Source organism: Anoplophora glabripennis, unplaced genomic scaffold (genome assembly GCF_000390285.2).
Source record: "Anoplophora glabripennis isolate ALB-LARVAE unplaced genomic scaffold, Agla_2.0 scaffold5, whole genome shotgun sequence".
NCBI lineage: Eukaryota > Metazoa > Arthropoda > Insecta > Coleoptera > Cerambycidae > Anoplophora > Anoplophora glabripennis.
Window position 1 is genome coordinate 1,396,514 of NW_019416525.1, and position 18,839 is coordinate 1,415,352.

General features: G+C 30.2%; 4 protein-coding genes across 6 annotated transcripts; 2 read left to right on the forward strand and 2 right to left on the reverse strand.

Annotated features, from left to right (window-relative positions):
• The first annotated feature begins 134 nt into the window (after positions 1-134).
• LOC108907513 (UPF0518 protein AGAP011705) lies at positions 135-3,397 on the forward strand. The gene is made up of 6 exons (XM_018711243.1): positions 135-727; positions 833-1,020; positions 1,081-1,332; positions 1,383-2,332; positions 2,415-2,782; positions 2,837-3,397. The coding sequence occupies exons 1-6, from the start codon at positions 587-589 to the stop codon at positions 3,266-3,268; spliced, it is 2,331 nt and encodes a 776-aa protein (XP_018566759.1). The 5' UTR covers positions 135-586; the 3' UTR covers positions 3,269-3,397.
• Positions 3,398-5,385: 1,988 nt separating this feature from the next.
• LOC108907483 (ras-like protein 3) lies at positions 5,386-11,444 on the reverse strand. 2 transcript variants are annotated; one of them, XM_018711195.2, is made up of 5 exons: positions 11,349-11,444; positions 10,564-10,759; positions 10,381-10,509; positions 8,441-8,593; positions 5,386-7,874 (listed from the first exon to the last, which is right to left on the reverse strand). In XM_018711195.2, the coding sequence occupies exons 2-5, from the start codon at positions 10,744-10,746 to the stop codon at positions 7,785-7,787; spliced, it is 555 nt and encodes a 184-aa protein (XP_018566711.1). In that variant the 5' UTR covers positions 10,747-10,759; positions 11,349-11,444; the 3' UTR covers positions 5,386-7,784. The 2 variants fall into 2 exon arrangements, with proteins under 2 accessions (XP_018566711.1, XP_018566712.1); XM_018711196.2 differs by having other exon boundaries at positions 11,100-11,440.
• Positions 11,445-11,897: 453 nt separating this feature from the next.
• LOC108907438 (leucine-rich repeats and immunoglobulin-like domains protein 2) lies at positions 11,898-15,632 on the forward strand. Of its 2 annotated transcripts, XM_018711107.2 has the most exons (9): positions 11,898-12,266; positions 12,341-12,484; positions 12,551-12,694; positions 12,763-12,906; positions 12,962-13,105; positions 13,161-13,380; positions 13,434-13,596; positions 13,651-14,529; positions 14,823-15,632. In XM_018711107.2, exons 1-9 carry the CDS (start codon positions 12,097-12,099, stop codon positions 15,254-15,256), a joined length of 2,442 nt encoding a protein of 813 aa, XP_018566623.1. In that variant the 5' UTR covers positions 11,898-12,096; the 3' UTR covers positions 15,257-15,632. The 2 variants fall into 2 exon arrangements, with proteins under 2 accessions (XP_018566623.1, XP_023310611.1); XM_023454843.1 differs by having other exon boundaries at positions 13,434-14,529.
• A 1,011-nt stretch (positions 15,633-16,643) lies between these two features.
• Positions 16,644-17,881, reverse strand: LOC108907440 (ATP-dependent Clp protease proteolytic subunit-like). Its single transcript, XM_018711114.1, has 4 exons — positions 17,753-17,881; positions 17,384-17,697; positions 17,188-17,305; positions 16,644-16,952 (listed from the first exon to the last, which is right to left on the reverse strand). The coding sequence occupies exons 1-4, from the start codon at positions 17,783-17,785 to the stop codon at positions 16,707-16,709; spliced, it is 711 nt and encodes a 236-aa protein (XP_018566630.1). The 5' UTR covers positions 17,786-17,881; the 3' UTR covers positions 16,644-16,706.
• Positions 17,882-18,839: the final 958 nt, after the last annotated feature.

Sequence of the window (18,839 nt, forward strand, 5' to 3'; positions counted from 1 at the left end):
ACGCTCATGGAAATCGTACATTACGATAACGTTATCTCTTCTCTTTATAAAACAGCGTAGGCAGTTATGTGGTTACTTAGTAATTGCGTTTGATTATTTTTCAATTTTATTTATTTGTGAATTAATTAACTACTATTGCTTCAATAAATCGGTATCTTAGGCCTTTTTATCGAACTTTATAACTTTTTGGTTGATTGGTATTGGTATAATATTATAATTAAAGTGTAGACATTTAGGTGGTGCAATTAAAACGTTTAATAAAAGAACACATAACAAATTAAAAATAAAAGTTAATCTTTTTATTTAACCAATACCTACATGTACTTCCTTTTGTTATCGTCATTTTTATTGTTAAACATTTTGGTCGGTGCTGCAGCAACCGATCTCTGACCGAGTAATTGTTTGGAAAACGCTTAATTTTCTAGGAACATGATTTGACGTCTGTTTGTCAACTGTCACCCGTCACAGATAAGTCATTATTTTATATATGTGGGTTATTTTATTTGTGAAATGTGAAATGAAGTACGGAAACATACAACTTCTAATAGACAAGATGACCTTTTTCTAGTAAATATAAAATAATAATATGGAATGGTTAAATTCAATTTTGCAACCCAAAAATCCGAGATCTTTGACAAACTCAGAAGAAGAATGTGATCCCCAGGCTTGTTATGATAGTTTCAAGGAACACTGGCATCAGGCCCTTAAAATATTTAATAGGGTCCAGGTAAGTTATTGGAAAACATTTGTAAATATAATACTATTGTTTGGTTGGTTTTGACATACGTCTTTGTGATGACAAGATGGTAGATTCCCAAATATATTTTTTTAGCAAATGCCAAGCCACGATGATGTACTGGGTGTTGTTAACCATTTGGAACAAATGGTTACTTTATTGCTCTATGACATTAGAAGACAAGATAGGCTTTGTATGTCTGTTTCATCGTCCCAGTGTTTAGAATATCTTTTAGCTGAAAACATTTTAGATAAACTGTTTGAATGGAGTATACGTTCTGGAAGGTACATTCCTTAACTTTATAAACATTTAAACGCAAGTTGTAAGGATAAATATTTTTTTAGATATACCAATGCCGTAAGATGTGAACAGTTAAAACTATATGAAATGTTAATTAGTCAGTCAAGACACGTTTTATTAGTACATGAACCTTTTCTTCGACCAATGATAAAGTTATTATGTTCTTGCGAAGGTGAGGTATTTTCTCAAGAAGTTGAAAAACTGCTAGTTGACTTACTGAATCAGTTAAGTGCTCTCCTTATGCAAAATGTCGAGTTTATAGATTTATTTTTCCAAGAAGTGAAAAACATAGTGAGGTATGTATCAAATTAAGTATTGAATAATTCAAAAAAACATTTTATTGTAGATTTATAATATTTTCGTTGTTGATACCATTCGTGCATCGAGAAGATTCAATAGGGATGCGGGCAAGAGATGCCCTGCTATTGTGTATGTCTTTGTCAAAAAAGAATAAAAAAGTAGCCATATACATTGCCGATCACTCAAATTTCTCTGTCCTAGTAGCGTCGGGGCTAAGTGCATTATATTCAGTGTTACCAAATATTTTAAATGACATAATTGTACCTGATTGGCATAGGTTTACTCCTGATGATGTAAATGAAATCAAGGGTCTACTAACTTTCGTCACGTCCTTAGAATTTAGCAATGCAGTAGCGCAGGTTGCTCATCCAATGATTCGGAAACAGTTGCAGGAATTTTTATACAGAGGATTTTTAATTCCTGTGATGGGTCCAGCGTTGTTACAGGCTAATATTCAGGAGCAAGTTGCTGCTACGGCATACTTAGAGTTGATATTAAGGACAGTTACGCAACCTGGGCTACTTCATTCGTTGTTACAATTTCTTTTAAAAGTGGATTATGATGGAGAAAGACTGTTAGATATTTTGATACAACGAATAAATTCAGGACGCCAACTTTGCCTCGTTTCGCTGGCAGTGTTCGAGTCCATGGTTGATCTAGACTGTGAAGATTTGATGTTAGAGTTGGTTTTCAAACACTTGCAACCTTGTTTACATCTGATGTTGTCCCAGAGAAAAATACTATTGCCTTTGGATCCACATTGTCAAAGTTTTGAAAGATTATTAACATTATCGCCAAGGTGTTGTCAATTAGCTGATGATTCTAACTTGGAAGGGAATAATTTCCAATGGAATCATTTCAAGCACAAACAAAGCTTATATGGAAGGTATTATGCCTATCTTTGTGATGCTCGAAGTAAAATTGGAAGGTGCCAAATGGCTTGTATGATGTGGAATAATTCTTATACTGGGGAAGATGATATCTCGCATAGTTCAGGTATAATATATTTTTTCTTAGTATAACAAATATTTTCATTTGTAGTTGTACTAAAATAATGTTTTCATTTAATTTTTTTTAGAGGAGAATTCTAGTAGTCTGATATCGTTGGAGCGAAGTAGTGGATACGAAAGTTTTAATTTGAATTCCGAGGAATCACGAGACGAAAGCGATTTTTGGCTATCTTCTAGTAGCAATCGACATAAAAAAACAAACATATCACCTACAATAATTGATGATGCTGATCATTTAAGTTCGTCAGCTAGTGCTGGTCCTTTTCTAACGATACTAATGGAGAAATTAAGAAATTTTTTATCAAACACATTTTATATCAATTTACACTTGACTGGATTAATATCGAGGTTGGCAGTTTACCCACAACCTTTACTAAGAGCCTACTTATTAGATCATAGTTTAGTATTACAACCAAATGTGCCATCCCTTTTTGAGGTAAGACATAAAATATTGAATTTTACCTCATTTTAATTTCAAACTGATTTTTAGATTATTGGTTTACTACAGCAAAAAATTGATGAATATATGAGCCGTCAACCTGACAGCATCAATCTCATAAAATACGCACGTGATTGTTTGGTTGACAGAGAAATAATGTTAGTTAATTTAAGAAGGTATCATGCCGAACTCAGTGTAAAAAAACCTGAAACAACGGAGCCGTTTCAAAGAAATGGCCCTAAAAGGCGCAGCCTAAATATCCCTCAAATTAGTAGTTTGTTCGGAAGGAGGCCTAGCCAAATAGAAAACAGCGTTCAGATGGCTTCCACTCCAGAAGAGTTTCAGTTTAACTTAATTTACCCAAAGTTCAGCGAAGGCCAGCATGTAGCATTATGTGCGGTACTTTTAGAGGAGTGGGTGAAGGAGTTAGCAGCATTGGCTCAGGAACACACTGTCGCGCAACTTGCCACTCTTTTAAAGTAATAATGTACATATGATTTTTAATAAAATGAGTTGTGTATTTCATCAGTGATATATTTATTATTTTTATTAATATATTGTTACTTATTCGCAAATTCAGTTTATCTGTTAATAAAATTATTATCAAAATTGTCACAAATCATTATTATTGACACATACTAAAAACCTAATCAATAAAGATTTATATTTATTGATTATTGATAATATTTAAAATATGAATTCAATGTTTATACTTACATATTCATACTAATGCTATTGGAGTGTACAAAAAGAAAAAAAACACTATTAAATTAATTGCTTTAAAGGACCATGTACAGGGTGATTCACTATATTTTGACCCCCCCTTTAACTTTTTTGTTTTAAGAGTTATAAAAAAATGTGAAATCCTAAAGTTGCACGATTTTTATGAAGTTTTCGAAAATGATAGTAGAAAAACAAATGAAGTTCAAACAAAATGGCCGCGGATGTTAACTTTGTAAATTTAAATGGAACACCCTGTATATTTTTACATATTTGGATAGAACGTTCCCTGCCGAGCACAGTCGTATGGTTTGTTGGGTCCATCTCTAACAATAAGCGAGATAATATTAAAAAACGAAAAGAAGGTTTTTTATTAATTACGTAAGGATTTCGATTTATTTGTAATATATTTTGACATATCGAACATTGATATAGTCCAAAATGGGGTATAAGTATTTTAACTAAATCTCACTAATTAGACCGTGAGAGGCCTATTTACTCATGGACAATGTTATATGATAGGCTCTGACTGTGACAGGTAATATTATGACAACATTGTTATTGCTTGACAGTTTGTATTATTATTTAATTAAAATGGGTCACACAGAAGTAGAAAATTTAAATATTATAGGAATCAAAATAGAGTAGTTAAGATATTCTCCATACTTTATTTTAATTCCTAATAATATTTCAATTTTCTATTTCTGTGTAACCCATTTTAATTAAATAATAATACAAACTGTCAAATAATAACAATATTATCATGACATTACTACCTGTCACTGTCACGACCTACCATATAACATTTTCCATGAGTAACTGGCCTCGCACGGTCTAATTAGTGAGATTTAGTTAAAATACCTATACACATTTTGGACTATTATCAATGTCCGATAGGTCAAAATATATTACAACTATATCTAAATCCTTACGTAATTGGAAAAAAGGTATAAATGCCTGAAGAGGTCTAACAATTACAAGATGTCTTATTTTCTTAATAAAGAAACATACAAGTTGGCTTTGTGTTCTTCAGCGATGAGGCACATTTTCATTTGTCTGGGGCCATGTATAGACAAAATTTGCGCTATTGGAGTAATAACAATCTGAGAGAACTTCACGAGTAACCTTTTCATTCAGAACGTGTAACTGTATGGTGTGCCTTGCTGAGAAGGGATCATTGGCCCTTACTTTTTTCATACATTCGATAAGCAATAGCCGGCATACCCGTCGCAATGTTAGAAAGAGTTTGTCAGTACTTCACAAATCGGCTGATTCAGTATATTGATAATGAGGGGCGACACTTCCCTGATGTTATTTTTAAAACAGTGTAATTTTAAATTTCCCATTTTGTACAAATATAAGAAAAAATAGTTAAAACCATATCTATATTTTTTATTGTTTTATCCACCTTCCAAATCGGCAAGTTTCATTGCCGCACCCTGTATAACATATTTCATTTTCGGACAATTTGATGTGCTGCCGATTTCCATTAATTGTGTGTATGTAGCTAGTATTTTTCCTTGGGGTGGGCCCAGGGCTGCTGCAAGCTCTATGGAGGCCTCAAAAAAAAATAATAACTCAATCAACCACTTACCGATATATTTCAAAACTCTCTTTCGTTCGATTGTAAAAAAAAGTTGGCACAGTCAGCGACTTACCGATATGAGAAAGATGATATTATTGGATCTTTTTTTTTGTCTGGGGTGGGCCTTGCACACCCCTATTTCCCCCTACTTACGCCCATGACTGTGTGTGATTCTTTGTAGTATCAGGCACTGGTGCTGTATTATTTATTTAAAACTGCCCTTATATTTATTATATAAAAAACCACCATCACTTGAGTGTTTAGTCTTTATATTTATATAAAAAAAAGTAGTAAATAAATAAAGGAAATATAATCATAGACTCATAAGCAAAAGTAGGACATTTACATAATACAACGACACTAACAAATGTAAATTTCTGTACTTGTGATGCGCAGTTACATGTGGTCTAACAAAAGCATCTCTTTCTTCTAAATTTTACAAGCTTGGAGAAAAATTCCTACTGATGTGAGCCTATATGATAATTAACAAGGAACACATAAAGAAGACCTTATATACTGAAGGTTATTTATATTTAGCGTCAATATTAGAATACATTCAACATACATTTATATTAAAAAACAACAAGATTGATTTATACAACTCTTCAATTGCTTAATGGGAAGAAATTGTCAACTGACACATATATTTGTGATTGAATTCTAAAAAAGTACCCAGTGAAATACAAAATATATAATATATATTAACTATATTTAACATAATTTGCTGGCAAGCGGAATTGTAATGCTTATGTGCTTATTTGGTACCGCTTCTGTGCAAAAGGCAGGTGCGAAAAAAGAGCAATTTCCTCCACGTATATTACTCCGATACACCTAAAATGCCCTGGTATTCTACAGTTGAATACAAAAAAAAAACAAAACGATAAACTGAATTTTAGGGCGCTGGCTATTTAAAATTCATTTAGCAGATACCTTATCATAAATTTAAGCATAAGGAAGAAAAAAGACGCAAATGTTAATGTCTCAAAAGTACTGTACCGAAAAAGGAAACAGTTCTTTGAAAAATTCTTACCTGGGTAGGCAGTGCGATTATAAAAAAAAAAAAAATAAGCAAATTTAAAATGTGTATTTCGATATACAAGACGTTTTGTATGTTGTGGGCTAAATTTGGGGAATAATCAGTATTGTGATACAGAGCAGTAGAAAAGAATTTTGAAAATAGTATGTTACAGATCGAGTTAAAAGAAAAAAAAAAAAACATTTAAACAGAGATTGGTCCTCTTGGCTTTTTCCTGTGTTGAAAGCAATTTGACATTTTAGCTGTACCACACATGATATAAGCTACGACTTAAAATACATTAAACAAGATTCATATATAATATTACCGATACTGAAAATATGCACAATATACAAAATAAAAAATAAGTTAATAGATTTTATGAACAGCATGCCTCACAGTTATAATGAAGTCTTGTGTAATGTAATTTAAGATTTATCACAATTTTCAATTTTAAACGCTAATACAATAAAGGAATTATAAATTTCTCCTAGATAATAATATAAAGTTGTGAGTGCTACATTACAAGGTTTGATACTACCAACGACTCAAAATTCAAGTGCCAACTATTAGAAGTGATGTCACTAGAAGAGATTCGATAAACATACATTATCTAATGGGGCAATTTACTCATTATTCTTTCTAATTCTTTTTAATATTATCAAATTATTGCTCTCAATTACCTTAAAACAGTGTTTTGTAACATTATTCATGGAATATTTGTTTACACCATTTTTATTCATAGTTAGTTCATATCGGTGCAGTTTTTTTTTTTTTTTTGTAAATAAACTACCAATTATAATTTAATTTATATTTTAAAATATTTTTAGGAAATTATTGTGAATTCCTGAGAAAATTTCGCAACACTTAAATTTCTAAATAATAAAAGTGTGAACATCGATTTATTTCTACTCTAAATGCACTTGAATTTTATTTTGACATGGAAACCACTGGTTAGTGATAAAATATTTAAATCCATCATATGTAATAAGAGAAACACTTACTTCAACAAATGCTGGTATTTATTTAAGTATATACAGTCCTTATTAAAAAATTATCAGTTCTTAGCATCTTATAATTTTTGAACATTAAAAAACTGTATGTTTCTGATGTGTACTACTCTCATCAAGGACATCACTGTCTATTAGATAAGCACCATAAGGATTATTATCACATCTTGCCACAGGATACTACTACATCCAGTTATACACCGAACAATAAATGGTGAACTTAAGAAAATTATTTAAAATGATGTAGTGATAGCCATGGCAAAAGACATATACTGCTTACTTTTTCCTGGCTATGCAAAATTCCTAGGACTATGGGTTATGTTGGGTGAAGTATTGTCCTGTAGATAGTCTTGAATCAGGAGTAGCAAGTACCACTAATTCACAAAATTCCTATCCCTATTTGACACCATATTATTGGCAGTATTTCAAAATACTCTATCACTAATTGCATCTAGATATAATAACAACCTTGACTGTGGAAAAATTAACTGACAACTTTATTTATTACAAATACTTAAATTAAAATTTAAATGAATGATATACAGTGCTTTAAAAAAACTTCACCGCAAGAGACTTTAAGTCCGCACTTGCCTCCTCGCCTTTACACTTTGTCTAACAATAGTCTTGAAATCTTTAAATGTACTTTTTGGTTCCAAGTGACAATATAAATTACAGAAGCACACAAATTGATTTCTTTTTCTGTTTCTGCTTCTTCTCTGGAGACTTTTTATTGGTTTGTCGAACTAGGTCATAAAATATCTGAAATAAATCCTTTGATTACTACTCCATCCCTTACCGTACAAATATATGTTTAAATTTGAAGGTTTTTCACTTTTTAGTGTATTTTAACTACGAGTTTCTAATTTCTTCAAAAATCTGTAGTAATGTATTAAAATTTAACAAATACTCTTTTTTCACAAAGCAACATTTTTCACTGTAAAAAGTTAGGTATAAATTTATGTTTTATGAATAAAACTGTTTTAATTTATTTGCAATAACAGTTAAAACATATATTTAAAATATTCATTTTGTTCAAATTTTAATACTTAAAAACTAGCTCTAGTTAACTTTGCTGGACACGCCCAGGAATGGGTTAGGGTTGTATTTCCCAAGAGTTTTACTTTATCATATTCAAATGACAACTTATTTGTTATTTAAATTAATGCTCATGCCTTTTCATAGCAACATTGAAAAACCTGATAAAAAAGCAAGACATTTCACAACCGCATTTTTCTAAATATTTCATATCCATGAAACAATGACCTAAATATTAAATAAGAGGTATATTAAATTTAAGGGTTATAATATAATTTTGTGTTACTTACATCATTAACATTTATTTTTGCTTTGGCAGAGGTTTCCATAAAGGCACAGCTGAACTGCCGTGCAAGGCTGATTCCTTGTTCTTTTCCTACTACTCGTTCTTCTTCCAAATCACACTTGTTACCCACTAATACCATAGGGACATCATCAGTATCCTAAGTACAATTTATTTTAAACAAATTTATGACATTATGTACAGGGTGTCCCACTTAAGACGAATTCTTCCGTAGCTCTGGTAATACCAAAAATACAAAAAAGTGACATACTAAATCAATTTCTCAAGGTGTTCCATTACCTCAGCTTCATCTAACTTAATTTTTTCAAATGGAATACCCGGTATATTATTAAATTTTTAAATTTCTAATTGAATTTAGAACCTACTTTAATGAATGAATATTGGGTTTAAAAATCGTTTTGGGGTTATTTGATTTTTTTTTTTTAATTGATGTCTGTAGCATTCTGGAAAATATCAAATATCTCTGAAACTAATCATGATACCAAGATGCAGTTTTCACTAAACATTCAACCCAGAAAAAATCTTTTATTACTGAATACATTTCAAATAAAAAAATAGAAACGACTGACAAATATTAGATCATGAGTAACTTAATTTTTTGTAACCCTATATTTTTTACCAATTCATTTTATGTGAAAAGTGTTTTGTTTTTAATAATGTTTTAACATTATTATTGTCGTACTAGGTATGTGGAATTTATTATTTAACACTGAAACTGTAAAAATTATTAACTGATTTTGCAAATTATAAGAAATGGACCCTAATAAATCAAATTTAACATAGAATTACATTAAAAAAAAGTAGTTATCGTATTTCTGTTTGAAGTGTTAAATAATGCACAAAACAGAACAGTTTCTTTAGACATGAATGAATGGTGAACCCCATGTAATATTTAGTTTGGAAGATCCAAGTTGAACGAAAAATTGAAAAATACAATGTGTTCCATTCAAAAAAATTAAAAAATGGGGCACCCCATGTAGCAGAAAATTATTTTTAAAATGTGCAAAAATAGTATTGATGCAACTTTTATGTGAAACATTTTATATATTACTGATATTACTACAGCTATCAAAAAATTCATTTTAAGTGGGGCTGCCTGTACTTTTTTATTTATTGAAATGTTATGAATTTCCCATGGCAAAATTTTATGGAGGAATTAATATAATTTTTTTTGTAATTTCAATGTGGATAGAAGCTGAATTATACATATTAAAAAAACATTTTACTACCTTTGCACTAAAGAAATTACTTAAGATTTTTATAATCTTTAATTTTCAGAATGTAATAAAATATTTGTTTTAACCCTATCGTCTAAAAAATTCCATTTATCATCCTTGCTGATAAATGTGGTAATTTTTAATGTGATAAAAACTCCTGATATCTGCTACGCTTCCTGTAGTTGCTACAAGCTTTCCTCTATGACGAATCAATTAAATATTTATAGATATTAAAATAATTTTACTACTTTTAATGTTATTTGAAACTAATACTCCCAGCCCCCTGACAATTTCTTTAATACAGTGAATGAATCATTTTTTTTTCAAAACAACCATACATAAGGCACAGTAATTACTGTTATCTAAACAAATCATTCAATCAAATTTAAAATTTTAGTTTCTGAACAGATGTGTTATGTTTATTTAAAGCTTAACAATCTAACATTTTATTGAAAACAGAGAACCTGCTAAAAATATGTTTTGAAATATTTGAATTGACCTTGAATTAATTTTGCCATTTAATTTATACTGGACAATGATTAAATATAATATCTGATATACCCTCATTTATCATTATCTATAAACTATTTTATAATACAATATAACAAAAATAACATCTACAGACTTACACGTTATTACTATGTTACAACAGCATGCATGATTCATATTAATAGTAAGAATTAGTCATATAAATTAATGTTTTAAATACCTTGACCCGTAGAATTTGCTCTCGAAGATCCTGAAGATCATTAAATGTTGATTGTGCTGTTATTGAATAAACCAGAACAAACCCTTGCCCATTTTTCATATATAAATCTCTCATTGCTGTAAATTGTTCCTAAACAATGAAACCAATTAAAAAAAATTATATAAAAATATTTTTTTTGCATACTGTGCCTGCTGTATCTAAAATTTCCAACATACATTGTTGCCCATCAACTTCTACTTGTTTCCTATAACTATCTTCTATTGTAGGGTCATATTTTTCTACAAAAATTCCTTGTACAAATTGCACTGTTAATGCAGATTTTCCTACACCTCCAGATCCTAACACAACAATTTTATATTCACGCATTTTGACAGACTATCTGAAAATAAAAGAAGTTCTTTGAAACTTATCCAAATGACTTTTACAATGAAAGTGAGTCTACAAAAGCAAAACTCTAATCAGTGGTTAACATTAACCACAACCCAACAGGAAGCTTATTAACATTATGAAAGACTGAACTAAACTAAATTTATGATTAATTTTCACATGCATATGACTCAAAAATAAAAATATAAACTACAAAAAAATAGTCTACACATAGGGCTAAACCAAGGCTGATAGTGCTTTGTGTCTACCGCCAAGAAGGAGCTGCCTTGTGCAGCTAGTGTATTTTTGCCCTACATCCCATTTTGTAAATCACATATAAAATAAGTACATACGTTGACCCGGCAAACACTTATTCCACTTCTTCACTCCCAGGCGGGTTTTGCTTGCGACCACTTCACAAATTGGTTTAGATTTAACGTCAAAAATAAGTCTAAAAGCACTTCAATTTACACTGTCATGGCTTGACAAATACTATCCTTTACAACTATAATTTCGTTTTGCACTCACTTATGGAGGATATTGTCATATTTTCTATACGTTTTTGTTGTTGGGTGTGATTTGCGTTAATATTTTAAACTTACCGTGAATTACAATACCGTTATTTTGGAAACGGGCGATGCCGAGAATTTGCTGCTGGCTACTTACTTTGCGATGCTCACTTGCGTTGTTACCTAGCGGCACGTACCGCACCCAATAACTTTCACGGATGCATCACAGATGGCCATCCAATCAAATACTACGTTCGGAATTATTTATCACCTCGTATAAAACTAATACATGTGTAAATTTGAAAATGAAATGATAAATTAAAAATATAAAAGCACATACATTAGCATTATATCAGTAATTTTTATACATCTAGCATATAGTTTTAAAGAAACATATTAAATTCCCTTATTAATATCGCAACCTCTTACTTCTATAATTCTATAAAATTTTATGAAACAATAGGTAAATATTCTGTAATCTATTTTCCATTCAATATATTCTAGAGTCTTGGATAACAATAAAGGAATATATATTTCAAGTTTTTACTCCCGTGACGTCATTTTATTATGCGATTTTTAACATTTTTTCTGTTGGTTAGTTTGGTTCCAAAGTGAAAAATTGCACCGAAATAAATGGCCTCGGTCGGGTGTTGTGTCTGTGTAATGCGTCGATCAGTATGTTAGAAATTTAGTGATTTTTTACATAAAAAATATAATTCATTAATAAAATATATTATGAATGTATTGTTAAGTAATTAAAATAAGCGGGACAGTATCGAACTACGGGTATTTATCATAATTTTGAGCAAATTATGATGGAAAATATTGTGTTTTTTTCAAAATGGTGGGTGTTTGTTTTTGGATTTTCAATATTATTTTGATTATCAATTCGTGCTTTGCAAAAGTCAAAGATTGTCCCGAAGTTTGTAATTGCTTAGGATCTTATGTTGACTGTGGTTCAAATAAGTTGAGCAAAATACCTTCCAATTTACCAAATTGGACCAACGTTTTGTGAGTATTACCTTTTGTTGACAATTATTTACCTTATCTTTAAGCACCTGTGATATCATATGATATTTTTACAGAACTTTACAAAATAATTCGATAAAAAAGCTCTCTGATGTTAACTGGAAACATTTCTCAGAGTTGAAGGAGCTCATATTAAATAAAAATAATATCGTTAGTATTCCCAAAGACGCTTTACATTATCAAACACAGTTGAAAGTACTGTAAGTAATAAAGACAAAAACTTCAGATCTGTTATAGTCAATGCTTATATTTTTTAATAATTGCAGGGAACTGAATCGTAATAAATTAAAAGTAATAGAGGCTTTAACATTCAAATCATTAGACCATCTAACCACATTAAAATTAAAGAGGAATCAAATAAACGAGCTTAAAGATGGAGCATTTTATGGCTTAACAAGAATAGATAAACTGTAAGTTATTTTATTAATTTTCTGTAAATACCTAGCTAATAATTATTGTTTCTAATTACAAATTTTAGGATATTAGATTATAACCACTTAAGAGTTATTTCAAAAAGTTGGTTGTATGGATTAGAAAGCTTAAAAGAACTTTCTTTGAGTCACAACTTGATTAACAAAATCGATCTCGATGCGTGGGAATTCTGTCAAACTCTATTTATTCTGTAAGTGACTCAAAAATAATCAAAACCATTTATTTCACCACCACTTATTTTACAGTGATCTATCATTTAATAACTTAGAATCTATCGAAGCTGATACTTTTAAAAATCTTGGACAATTGCAAAAATTGTCCTTGAATAACAATAATATTACATACATCAAAGAAAATGCTTTTGTGCATTTGCCAAGGTTGAAGGTTTTGTAAGTATTCTTATTAATGACTGGAATTGGCACTACTTAAATTTTTTTTCTTTAGAAACTTAAATAACAACCAAATTTCATGGACTATTGAAGATACAAACGGAGTTTTTCAAGGCCTTGGTGATTTAGTGAAATTTCATTTATCTGGTAACAAAATTAAATCGATCAGTGCTGATGCTTTTGTTGGTTTGAAAAATGTAACCTACTTAAACTTGGGAAATAATAATATTACTTCTATACAAAACAACGCATTTTCTGAAGTACCCTTGTTGAAGGTAATGAAAATCACTTGATTTGTTATTTTTTCCATGTAAACTTTTAATTACAGGATCTTATTATTAACACAACGAGTCTTTTGTGTGATTGTAACCTTCGCTGGTTTGTGGATTGGCTTAATTTAAAACAACTAAAGTTGCAAGCTGCGATTTGTTCTTATCCTGATGGACTGCGTGGTCAGTCAGTTGTAGAAGTAACCAAAAATTTAACATGCGGTAAGAATATGATTTGCGAATTGAAATTTTTGTATACGGTGTATTACCTTTTAGATGAATTACCAAAACTCCGATTAATAGAAGAACCTGATCCAGAAATAATGGCCTTAAAAGGAGAAAATATTACCTTAAACTGCAAGGCCATATCAAGTTCGCCAGGTGCTATGACTTTTTTATGGAAAAAGGATAATATTGAGTTACTAAACCCAAATGTCATAGTAAAATCTCGTACAGATCCTGATGGCAAGTCTACTGAGACAAGCTCAGTGCTAAATTTGATCCATGTGGAGCATTCTCATGCAGGAAAATATCAGTGTGTTGTTTCTAATAGTTTTGGCACTACATACTCACAGAAGTCGGCAATATCTGTTTTGGTTTATCCAACGTTCATAAAAATGCCAAAAAACGTTACAGTGAGAGCTGGAGAAACAGTGAAATTGGAGTGTGCAGCAAATGGCGAACCTACTCCTGAAATAGCGTGGCATAAAGATGGTGGAAATGATTTTCCGGCTGCTCGTGAAAGACGGATGCAGGTTATGCCCCATGATGACGTATTTTTCATTGTGAATGCTAAACCAATTGACATGGGAGTATACAGCTGCACTGCACATAACCCTGCAGGGATCGTTGTAGCCAATGCGTCATTAACTGTTCAGGAGAAACCATCATTTATTAAAGCTATGGAGGATAAGGAGTTTGCCGCAGGAGAAGATATGGTTTTGCCTTGCTTGGCTAAAGGTTTGCCAAAACCCACGATAACTTGGTTGAAGGATGGAGAAACTATTGTTAGGACTGAGAGGCACTTTTTTATACATGAAGATCAGTTACTGATTATTGTGGATTCTGTGAAGACAGATTCTGGTGTTTATGAATGTCATTTAAACAACTCGCTTGGCGAAAAAGTTGGTCAAAGCAGGATCATCGTTAAACAAAGTGAGTACAAATGTTATACGGTAATTACTTTTTTTTGTATGGTATTTTTAACGTTACATCCTACTAATCTAAAAATCAATAATTGAAAACACTAAGAATGGTTATCTTAAGTAACACCTACAATAAATTAATATCAGTTAATCAGAATTATCTTTATAGATCAATGCTGTAATTTGCTATATTTAGTTTAAAAATATGTTATTTATATCTTAAATAAAAAAATAGTACTACATTTAATACTTATTTTCTTTTTATTACGAAAACTATTCAAAAATAATTTACAAATTTTTTAGCTACATACGATACAAGTAATATGATGGGAATAATAATAATAACAGTTGTTTGCTGTGCTGTTTTGACTTCCATAATCTGGGTGGTGATAATATATCAAACTCGTAAACGCATGTCTCCACCTGTTATTCAGACTGAAATGCAGGAACTTCCCGATATGACTGAAACGACACGAGCGCATCAATTGCAATTACATCTTTGCCCTGATAATATTTCTGACCACTCGTCATCTAAAGACAGTGGGACAGGTGATTCTGCTAAACGCAGCAATGATGACTTAGGACCGGAGGAATTCACTATGATTATAAATGGTGATGTAGCAATGGAAATGAATAACTCACATGTACCGTTATTACTTTATCCCCGGTCAACAAATCATGATCGGTTCGTCAGTGTTGAGGTTTCTGCCTCAGAAACACCACCCAAAGATGTGTAAAATTTACCTTTAATAGGAATTTGGAAAATTTTTCACGCATATTTTATATTTTACATAAATGGCTTTAATTTTATTATACTATGTATATACAACTATATAATTTATTTTAGCGAGAATAAGCCTTTGATTTGTTTAAGCTTTAATTACAGTATTTTTACATTTACATGTAGCTGTGTTTGTATCACAAGCGGTATAGTGGTTTATTATAATCAAGTAAGTGTTGCCACTTATTTACATTTGAGTCAGTTTGCAACTTAGTAAAAAGTGGCGGTCATGTACAAATAAGTGTGTGCAGTGGAAAATTATATTTAATTTTATGTTACAAAAAATTTTAGTATGATTTTTTTTTTAATAGGACTTGTTAATTTTTTTCACATTGGATCACAAATTATATTTGCAATCATTAAAGTAAATATTTATAACTCAAGTCAAATTAAATTAATTAGCAATTTCTGAAGTGGTTCTACATATTCAGATATTATCGTAACGTTAATAACTATTATAAAACCGGTATTTTTTATATAAAATATTTCGTTGCTAAGGTTCTAATCTTTTAACATAAATTTTTCTAATTAATAATGTTACGAGATTTGTATATACTATTCTGTGAATAACTTTTTGGAACTACACCCATAGAAATACTGTTACTACAAACAGTAGGTTCCTAAAATGTGGGTGAAAAATTATTTGGATGTCCTGTTTGACAGTATAAGGAAATGTATATAAATATTTATATAATCATTTAGTTCCTCACTTAGTATTTAAGTTTGACTGTTTTTGAGGGCATGAAATTTTTAATTAGTTAACTGTATTTTATTCAATACTTTGTGATATTGTTTTAAAGGTATAATCATTATTATTTGTACAAATTTTAAAGTTAATGCTGCCCAAATGCACTTCATGAACAAAAATAAATATTTGACTTATACCATATGAAACTTCTGTCTATGCATGCTACAATATAATTTTGTCAGTATAAAATTATGAAATTGGGCACAAAAAATATTTTGTGATACAATTTAATTAGACTTAGTAGTGACGTGGTATATTGAAATTTTATTTTAGTGTATGATGTGTATAGCTCACAAGTGTACAATATTTTTTTTTTGTAGATTATTCAACGTACTGTTGTGAATGTGTGAATGTGCCTTTATTTATTAAACTAGTATGTACGTCCGAGAGTGTGTGATAATTTTATAATATTTGGACTCGCAAAATATTAATTATACAAAAAAAAATATATTTATTTAATCAGCGAAACATTTTTAAAGTATTTTGATTAATAGCCACTTTATAGTATTACTAAGTATACCTCATTGTGATTATATTTTTTGTCCAAAATAAAATTATTCTGTATTATCTATTTTCTTTTCTTAATAAATATGTACACATTTAATTTTACTTTATTATTAAGAAAGGTTTTAACAATACGTAAAACAAACACAAAAAATTAACTTTCAGGGGAAATTTCTTTTATGACCTCTTCCGTTGCTACGTTTCCTTTTGGAGGTCTTGTTAAAACTTTGTCTATTATACCAAAAATTTTTGCCTCCTCAGGACTCATAAATTTATCTCTTTCCATACTTTTTTCGACTAATGCAAGTTCTTGTCCAGTATGTCTAACATACAACTGATTAATTTGTTTCTTCAGTTTCAAAATTTCTTCAGCTTGAATTTGAATATCGGTTGCCTGACCCTAAAAAATACATTTTGAATTTTAATAGTGTGACAGATTAGATAACGATACATATTACTGATAAGATATAAATAAATTCTCTCGAATTCTTAGAAGACAGGATTTTTTTACCAAGACGAGGTATTAATTTAACAATAAAACAGTGACATATCATGATTACATATGTCATAATATTTATTTTGGGAAAATCCAACTTCAATCAAATTTGAATTAATAGAATTTATTGAAAACTCACTTGTGCCCCGCCCGATGGTTGGTGGATCATGATGCGAGCGTTTGGTAGTGAGTGCCTCATTCCTGGAGAACCAGCTGCTAGTAATAGAGATGCCATACTGCAAGCTTGTCCAACACACCTAAATTGTGATTAATTAATACAGCGAACAAAATTATTTTGTAATATTAGTGTATCACAAATTTAAAAAATTGCTAACCATGTCGCTATTGGGGGTAAAATATATTGCATTGTATCATATATTCCTAGTCCTGCTGTGACACTACCGCCTGGAGAATTTATATACAAATGAATAGGTTTATTAGATGACTCGGACTGTAAAAATAATAACTGAGCAACAATCAGTGAACTCATAGCATCATGAATAGGTCCCATCAAGCATATTATTCTTTCTTTTAATAATCGAGAATAAATATCATAAGATCGTTCGCCCCTTCCTGTTTGTTCTACTACTATGGGAATAAGACCTATATTTCTATTTGTCGTCTTCTGGATCGTACATTTTAGCAAATTCTGTAAATGGAGCAATTAGAATTTCATTTTTATTTTGTATTGTCATCATACTCACCAAAGAGCTGTTAATTATGACTTTTGAAAACATGATTATTCTAATTTTGAGCGGCAAACAGATTTTTTTTATTACTATGTACTTTAATTATACGTATTTTTTAAACTTAAAATAAGACATATAACAGCAAAAATTGAGGCTATGTTTATAAATTTTTAAAGTCCGGTACTACCAACTTAAATTAATATGTATTAAAGTAACTAGACTTAGTATCCAATTTGATGAAATCATTTCTGTAAATTTAAATAATTCCTCTCGTAAAAATAGAAATGATTGCAGCATTTGTAACTTCTCCTGCATATTAAATAGCATCTGTAGATTAGAAATGCAACAGTGTTGTATTTATATGCAGTAATTGGTACTGCACTTATACGATTCTTTTATATGGTTTCAAAATTATTGATAAAACTTAAAAAAGATAGATATGCCTATATTAAATTAAAATAAATTTTTGTATTACAATCAATCTTATCAAATGTGTTACATAACGTATGTACCTAACTGTAATGTCTTTATCACAGACGAATTTATTGATCCATACCAAACCCATAGGGGTGATTCATCATTATACGGAACACAAGAATTTGATACGATTTAATCATAAAAGGGTAACTAATGGTGAATATGTTCATATTCGTACCGGAAATGTAATAATGTTTTTGGCCTTTAATTAATTAGGACTTATTAACAAATTGTCGAGTTTATTCAAAAATTATTTTATCGAACTATTGTAAATATGAAAAATATTTAGTGTAAATGAGTAAGACAAATATTTGTCAGCATGTGATTCAACATATTTCTAAGAAGGAACCTAAGCATAGGCAATAGACAGACATACCCCATTCCATCCCATTTCCCATTTATGTACTTGGTACAGTCTTAGGTAAAAATATATTAACTTTAAATAGAAATATTTAAATATTTAAAATTAAGGGAGCTTCATTTTAAAAGGTTGATTAAACGATATTTTTATATGACAATTAACAATTTTATTGTAGGTACCTCTTTGGAACATTGATGAACAGGTTATGAATAATATTTGCGTAAAGACTTTATTTTGGTACTGAGTGTACGATTATAGTTTTCT

Bases quoted from the DNA above. Each gene is read 5' to 3' on its own strand.
- LOC108907513 (XM_018711243.1), top strand. From the start codon at position 587: ATGGAATGGTTAAATTCAATTTTGCAACCCAAAAATCCGAGATCTTTG. The intron at 2,333-2,414 runs GTATAATATATT...AATTTTTTTTAG, and splicing joins TGATATCTCGCATAGTTCAG to AGGAGAATTCTAGTAGTCTG. The intron at 2,783-2,836 runs GTAAGACATAAA...ACTGATTTTTAG, and splicing joins ATGTGCCATCCCTTTTTGAG to ATTATTGGTTTACTACAGCA.
- LOC108907483 (XM_018711195.2), bottom strand. From the start codon at position 10,746: ATGCGTGAATATAAAATTGTTGTGTTAGGATCTGGAGGTGTAGGAAAA. The intron at 10,510-10,563 runs GTATGCAAAAAA...TTCATTGTTTAG, and splicing joins TTTTAGATACAGCAGGCACA to GAACAATTTACAGCAATGAG. The intron at 8,594-10,380 runs GTATTTAAAACA...AATTGTACTTAG, and splicing joins AGCAAATTCTACGGGTCAAG to GATACTGATGATGTCCCTAT.
- LOC108907438 (XM_023454843.1), top strand. From the start codon at position 12,097: ATGGTGGGTGTTTGTTTTTGGATTTTCAATATTATTTTGATTATCAAT. The intron at 12,907-12,961 runs GTAAGTGACTCA...CTTATTTTACAG, and splicing joins TGTCAAACTCTATTTATTCT to TGATCTATCATTTAATAACT. The intron at 14,530-14,822 runs GTGAGTACAAAT...CAAATTTTTTAG, and splicing joins CAGGATCATCGTTAAACAAA to CTACATACGATACAAGTAAT.
- LOC108907440 (XM_018711114.1), bottom strand. From the start codon at position 17,785: ATGTTTTCAAAAGTCATAATTAACAGCTCTTTG. The intron at 17,698-17,752 runs GTGAGTATGATG...CTCCATTTACAG, and splicing joins TCATAATTAACAGCTCTTTG to AATTTGCTAAAATGTACGAT. The intron at 16,953-17,187 runs GTGAGTTTTCAA...TGTATTTTTTAG, and splicing joins AACCATCGGGCGGGGCACAA to GGTCAGGCAACCGATATTCA.